The 7329-nt window shown below is 33.9% G+C and overlaps 1 protein-coding gene across 1 annotated transcript; it reads left to right on the forward strand.

Moving 5' to 3' along the window:
* The first annotated feature begins 3495 nt into the window (after positions 1 to 3495).
* On the forward strand, positions 3496 to 5878 carry LOC129233358 (putative nuclease HARBI1). Its single transcript, XM_054867397.1, has 4 exons — positions 3496 to 3600; positions 4128 to 4296; positions 4799 to 4940; positions 5559 to 5878. Exons 1-4 carry the CDS (start codon positions 3551 to 3553, stop codon positions 5876 to 5878), a joined length of 681 nt encoding a protein of 226 aa, XP_054723372.1. The 5' UTR covers positions 3496 to 3550.
* Positions 5879 to 7329: the final 1451 nt, after the last annotated feature.

Consider the following 7329-nt stretch of genomic DNA (forward strand, 5'->3'; position numbering starts at 1 on the left):
TTCCTAGGCATTTATCCACGTGTGGTCTGGTTGAAAAATAAACTCAACATTCATTCGGGGGTGAGCAAAATGGAAATTAAGGCCGATTCTGGGAGGGGGGGGGGGGATTTTTTCGTGAATACAATACTTCCTTTTTTTTTGTAAAAGGAAGTAAAAACAAGAAAAAAAAAACAGTTCCTGTGAAAATTTAAGTTTAAATTATGTCTGTCAGCAGTTTAACAAAAAGTGGCGAATTGGGCTTATTAGGGACAAGGTTCCCCTATAAGGACAACTCTGTAAAGATGCTCAAAAATACTATTAAATTAAAAAAAGTTGTTTTTTTATTGTCAATGTAAAACATTTTAAAACACATTCAATAAACTCAAACACATTAATAAAAACTCTATATTCATCTCAGTGGAGAGAAGAAAGATGTGCATCCATATTCGGAGCACAGATTAGTTGTTACTTTGTGTTTTTTAAGGCACTCCTGCACAATGTGGAGTGGGCTAGTCTACAAGTCTTTTCAAGGGTAATAATATCACAAGAAAAACCGTTTGTTGATAACATGTTATTGTCAGTTATGCTTTCTGATAAATATAAAATCAGTATCTGATGAACTTTTGCTATCCTACATAGAAAAATGGGGGGGGGGGGGTATTGCTCTACAAGGCCTTCTTTGGCGCACTCAACTCAGTTGAAATTAAGCTAAAAGAAAAAAGTTTGGATCCATAACAGACTAAAGCGTTATCATACAGTGTCAAAAAACCAAAAGAATTCTTTTATCGTTAGCAAAGTAGGTTTCATACCTAATGAACTAAAATAATCCAGATCGTTTGTTCGTTCAGAGATGGAACTAAGCAGGTGATTGTTTGGTGTCTGGTGTGCTGACAGATGCTGCACTTTCTGGTACACTTCAAAGCATGACGAACAGTTGCTTAAAAAATAATGAGAAGGTGTTCTGAAAGAGTGGTCTCTCAGATCTATTAAGAAGAAAACGAGAAAAGAAAACCAACGCGCAAAAAACAAAAGATGCCGCCACACCGGAGGAAGCCGCGTCAACAACTGTTCACGGGTACAGTTAATTTTCCTAGATAACTTGCAAACCGCTTGACCACGGTCGTGTTCGAATAGAAGTACCAAAACATTCCAAATTATCTGACGTCAACGCGGATAATGAACGGATTTGTGGGTACTGTTGTAGTGAGAAATCCGGTTTACAGCGTCTATTAACACTTGCTTTTATGCGTGCGGCTTATTATATATATATATTTTCTATTTATAAAAGAGGTCTTTCGAAAGTCTTTAACAACTACGCGTGTCTTTATAATTTTACGCCTCTTGGTTTCTCATCAGAAGCATGGTGAAAACCACTCTCTGTTCATTTTCCCCAGATTTTTTCATGCAGCGATAAGTCTTATTAAAAAGCCCTACGCATGTTCGTGATATAAACAGAGTCCAGTGATCATCAAATAAAACGATTTTCCGTTAAAGAAATGCATGACAACAAATTTTTCGGTTTCATGCAAAATTTGCACGTCAAGCAAAAAGCATTCGGCATCAATGTCATCCGCATATACAGTCGAATCTCGTTTAACGCGAGGGATTTGCAACTCGAGAAAAACTCGCTATATAGCACTTTCACGTTAATAGAATCGCGTTGCAGCGACCATAATTCAAAATTCAAATAGTTATAAGCATTTTCATATTTTTAAATATTTGATGATTAATACCGTTAACTGGAGCTACTTGAACCCACGAGAAAAAAGTGTTTAAAATTCGTCCTGGGGCCTTACAATGATTGTCTCTAGAACGAAGTCGCTAACGAGAAAATCAGTTTTTCTCGATGCGTGACGTCACTTTCCGTGAGGTGTTCCTTTTTGCCACAATGAAGCTGACGAAAACGGATCGGTGCCGACTTTAGCTGCCGAGAAAGAAGATTCTCATCTCACCCGAGTGACAGTCGGTGAGTTCGTGTTTTCGACAGTGAGAATTGAGGATTGTTTACCACAATAAAGATGGCCGAAGCGTTGATGTTAGCGATAATTCAAGAAGAGGATGCAAGAAGGAAAATCCCACGGAACCGTTCACAATTTCGTACGAATTGTTTCACTGCTCTCGATGATGGGGAATTCGTTAAGCATTTCAGACTAACCAAATCTTTGACTCTTCATCTTATTGAGGAGTTAAAGCCCTACATTCAAACACGATCAACAAGGAAGGATGCGATCACAGCAGAACTTAAAGTAAGTGTATGCTTTATTAACATTAATGCCTTGTTTGAATTTCCCTTTGAAAACTCTTATATCGTCAGCACCATGTTAACTAACGAATGTAAAAATTGGCACTTTTGAGGAGAGCCAAAACACTGACTATAACTTTTTTCCACCTGATGCTTTTAGTTATTTTCAATTTTATAAATGTTATAGATACCTTCAAGCGCAAAACTAATTAAGTCACTGAATTGAAGGCTAAGTATCGAATATGAAATTTCATCGCGTTGAAAAACGCGATTTTTCACATTCGTTAGTTTAGCATGGTGCTGACGATATGTAACTGAACTTTCTTTTGTGTTTCTTTATTGCAGTTGCATTATATTTATAATATAAATTTAAATGTAACTATTACTTGATTAAACACTCCTCTATTTCTAAGTAATTGTTTGACAAGTATGTACTAGTTTACGATTTTTGTTTGAAGTTGCCCTTGCCGAACAAAATTTTTTTGCAGTGTTCTGCAATATACTTCATTTATTGAAAATGTTCTGCATGAACTATTGGCTTGACGTGAGCTTGTGATAAACACATATAATTAAAATGTGCCGCATAATATCCAACATCCGAGATCAATTGCAAACTGACTCCTCCCTCAATTGATTTGAAAAAAAAGAAATGATTTAACCCTCATTTTTCAAGCAATATCCAAGCTCATTTGATCTATTTTATGATAATAATAATAAGTCCTTTTCCTTTTTATCGCATTAGTGTGTCGTCAAAGCTCTCACAGAAGTGTCAAGAGTGCTCACAAAAGAATTATGGATGAAGTTGCACCATCAAACATTTTTTTATGGGGGAGGGGGGGGGATTTTAATAATAATTAAAAATAAATAAATAAGGTTTTTAAAACATAAATATAGCAAAGAAAAGGGGGAAAGATGGCTGAGGAAATTTTTGGAAGGGAATTTGTACCAATTGAGCTTGGGAAGGGGGAGGGGGCATGGCACCCCTGTGAAGGGGGTGCAGTATGATGTCCACACTGCCCTACTCCCATTCCCCTTTTGGCATATTTTTCTTATCTATACCACTTGGACTTTCTATGTGACGTGGAGCTCTGTATAAATTATATTCTAAAGAAAAAGCTAATTTATAGCTGATAAGGGTTATGTTGAACATTTAAGTTTGTCACTGAAAATGATTACATTATAAACTAATATTAAACTGTTCCTTTACAGGTTCTATGTGCTTTAAATTTCTTCGCTGGCGGGGGATACCAGAAAAGGGTTGGGAATGATGATTACATAAAGGTCACGCAGCAAAGTGCCAGCAATTGTATTCAGCAAGTGTCCCAAGCAATGTCGCAGCATCTCCTTCGGAAATTTGTGCAATACCCAAGTGATCAGAGGTATGTATACACCTTTCAATATATAGATTATTCTCAATAACTCAAAGCTTAATAACTTGAGTCTTTATAATTCAAATCTGTCAAAGGCATTTTAGTGATTTACGGATTATTTTAGTATTTACTACTACTTTTTTATTACTATATTTTATGATTTTGTGGAGCTGTTGAGTCATAAATTATATTAAAATGGAAACCAATCATTAAAGAAATTCACATTAACATCCAGTGAGACTGAAAGATATGTAATAAAACATCATTATACATGTTGGGAAACTATTTTAGTGCATTTCATTTTTTAAATATATGCAAGTAAGTGTTACTCCCCTAAGTAGAGGAACAAAGTGAAAAAAAAAAAAAAAAAAACTCTCATTTTGGTAGACTACTAGTAGTGTGAGAGGTAAAATGCATTTCATTCTAAGTGTCATTTAAATTTGGATGCAAATATTTCTAAACTTTTACTTCAACTAGTGTGTATATATAGTTGTTAGATTAACTTTGTGTCCTGATTGTTATTTTTCAATTCATAGAGCACAAGAAAATATAAAGGAGGAGTTCTTCAATTACTGTGGAATAGGAGGCGTACTTGGTGCAATTGACTGCACACATGTAGCAATAATTGGCCCACCTAATGATGGCTTTCACCAGGAGCGGAATTATGTCAACCGTAAAGGCTGGCATTCCCTAAATGTACAACTAGTAAGTAACAGCTTTGGTTTTTTTTTAGGTTCATTTACAATATCAGATTTTTAGTATGCTATAATAATTGGTAGATTAGTGAAAATTGTTGGCAGCAAAGTAATTCTTTCCTTGAAATAAAACTCATAGTGTTAAGCTTACCAAATTTCTGTAACATTTAACTGTGACACCGGAATGTACCCCACCCCTCCAATTTGATGGGAATTCAAGGGTTACACTCTTGGATGGTTTTATGAGTTGTTTATAAGTTTTCTCTCTTATGGGATGATTTTCCCTTTCTTTAAAACTGAGATTGAACAGAATAGAAGTATGAAATAATCAGGGAATGAGTGAATTCTAGGAAAAACTCAGACAAATTAAGATTTTTTTAAAGCAAGTATTATGTGATCTGCAATATTGTAACAACATTCTGCATGAGATGCATGTTAGCTTGTTAATACTATTTGCTTATTGAAAAAAATTATGCATGAAAAAAAAAATTTTTTTCATTTTAAATTTTTAGATTTGTGACATGGATACAAAAATCTTAAATGTTGTGGCTCGTGCCCCTGGTTGTACCCATGATTCCTTCATCTGGCGTTCTTCAAATTTGAAGACGGCATTTGATGAAGGAAACAAAATCCATGGTGATGGGTGGCTCTTAGGTAAGTAGTGTGATACTTTTTCTGTGTATTATCTATCTATTGATATCTATTACGAATCTATGCAAATTCACATTCAGTATACCTGCATTAGCTAACGACACTTTCCAAATTCAAAACACAAAAAGCATGTCGGCTTGGGTAATTTCTTCCCCTATAAGAACAAAATAATTTATAAAATATATTTAGTGAGACTCTTGTCCTTATTAAAGAAGATAATTCATAACATTTCTGAAATTTATTGATGGTTAATGACTAAATTCAGAATCCCGCTCTGAACGATATCAACTACACATAGCACCTTAACTGCATGATGTTATTAAAATATTTTCTGTAAGTTATAGGAAAATACTTTGAATGATATATTTTTATAAATTTATGTTCTATATGTCTGCATTGCATTCCCCCCCCCCCTTGCAGCATCAATTAGCCAACCGCATACCACCAATGGTAAGCATACCACAGGCTGGGAAACTGCGATTTAATATAGTGATCACCAATTATCGAGACCTTCCGCTTCTTCAAATAGCTCAAGTATTCCATGTAAAAATGCGTCTTAATGCATGAAAATGTATAAATTAATGCTTCAGTTACTCTGAATGTGGAATTCTCTTTTGTTAGGTGACGCTGGTTACCGGCAAGAACGACACTTGCACGTTCCAATAGAAGGTGCCATCCCAGGATCGGATGAAGATAAATATAATGCAGCTCATGCAAAAGGCAGGTGTGTGATAGAACGATGTAATGGCATCCTGAAAAACAGATTCAGGTGTCTCTTAAAGGATCGTGTGTTACATTACCTGCCTGAAGTTGCAGCGCACATTACAAATTCATGTGTAATTTTACACAATATGTGTGTAGAAGATAACATATACTGGGAAGATGCAGTTCTCGATGAAGAGGACGAACTGTTTGATACCGTCGAAGATGATGATGAATAAAAGTTTTAAAAAATTATGAATTTCTACAGTTTTCTTTGGTTTTGGTGAATTTCTTGCACACAAATTGGTAATGACTTAACATATTTTGTTTTATATATATTGAGCTACATTATTTTCATAAACATGGAAATTTTAATATGATAATTTTTAAAGTAAATATTTGAAATACTACCTATTAATTCACTATATCTCTTTATAATATTAGTATAGATAGTGATAATGTTTTTTTATACAATTTCCCTACTACCTTCCTTTATGTATATTTTCAACTTCAGTAGAATTATACTGCTGTCCTTTTAAAAAAAAATTTTTAATCAAATTCTGCACACAGAATACTAAACATAGGGTAGAAAAGGAGTACTGTCACACGAGACATGTTTGAACAATACATATATTGTAAAATTAACATTTTCATCATGTTTTATAAAATCAACACATATTAAACAATATAATTGAACCTTGTGAAACCAACTCCCAGGGGGCATTTTCAATTCGTTGGAAATAGTTTTTTCTTGGCAGTAATTAGTTATGTATGTTCAAAATCACGAGGTTCGACTGACATTTTGATGAATGGAAAAACTTATATTTTCTAACACAATTGGAATGTTTGACTGTTGAATCCAAAATCAGATTTTTCTCTTGCTGTCTGCTTAAAAGCTTTCTTAGCTCCTTCTCTTTTGAAATTTAATTACTTGTTATCGAAATTCTCATCTAAAGAAATAGCTTATAGTTTCCAGAACCATTTAGAATTGTAATGAATTCAGCGAAAAATATGTGCTTGACCTTTATAGACAAAGCAATTATTAATCATCATTTCTAGTTGTAAAAATGACTGAAAAAAAAAATATAATTCACACACGTTTAATTAAAAGCTGAAATATTTTGTGACACATGATGTAAAATTTTATTTTTGTCATGAAAAACTAACCTTAGGAGAAGTTTCAATAAATCTGTCAAGAACAGCTGTCTTAATAGTTTGGGACCCAAAGAAAACTTCAAAATAAAGGTATATTCGAGTTGTCGAAACACAGGGTTGTACAAGTTTCGGCCAGTGGTGGATTTAACCATGGATAAAATCAATTTTATCCAATTTTGGCCATGGTACAAACAAAACTGTATTTAATTAAAAAACTTTCTACTAACAGATTCATCACATACATACAAGTGTTAGTGTATTTTCACTTAATTTAGTTTTGATCAGTTTTTTTGTGGTTAAATCCAATTTTGGCCAGTTTCGGTTTTAGCTAGCGGCATGGATTAAATTAGTTTTGTACGGTCATAACTACAACCCTTTTGAGATACGACTGTATAATGATATTTGCCAACCCAGATAAATACAATAATAGCTGGGTTGGCAAATTAAATTGATAAAAACAATTAAATTATTTTATTGTTTAAAGATATACAGCTTGCCAGTCTTGAAAGAATCACCGATTCGTAGTTTGGCTTGG

Source organism: Uloborus diversus, unplaced genomic scaffold (genome assembly GCF_026930045.1).
Source record: "Uloborus diversus isolate 005 unplaced genomic scaffold, Udiv.v.3.1 scaffold_357, whole genome shotgun sequence".
In the NCBI taxonomy this organism is placed as follows: domain Eukaryota; kingdom Metazoa; phylum Arthropoda; class Arachnida; order Araneae; family Uloboridae; genus Uloborus; species Uloborus diversus.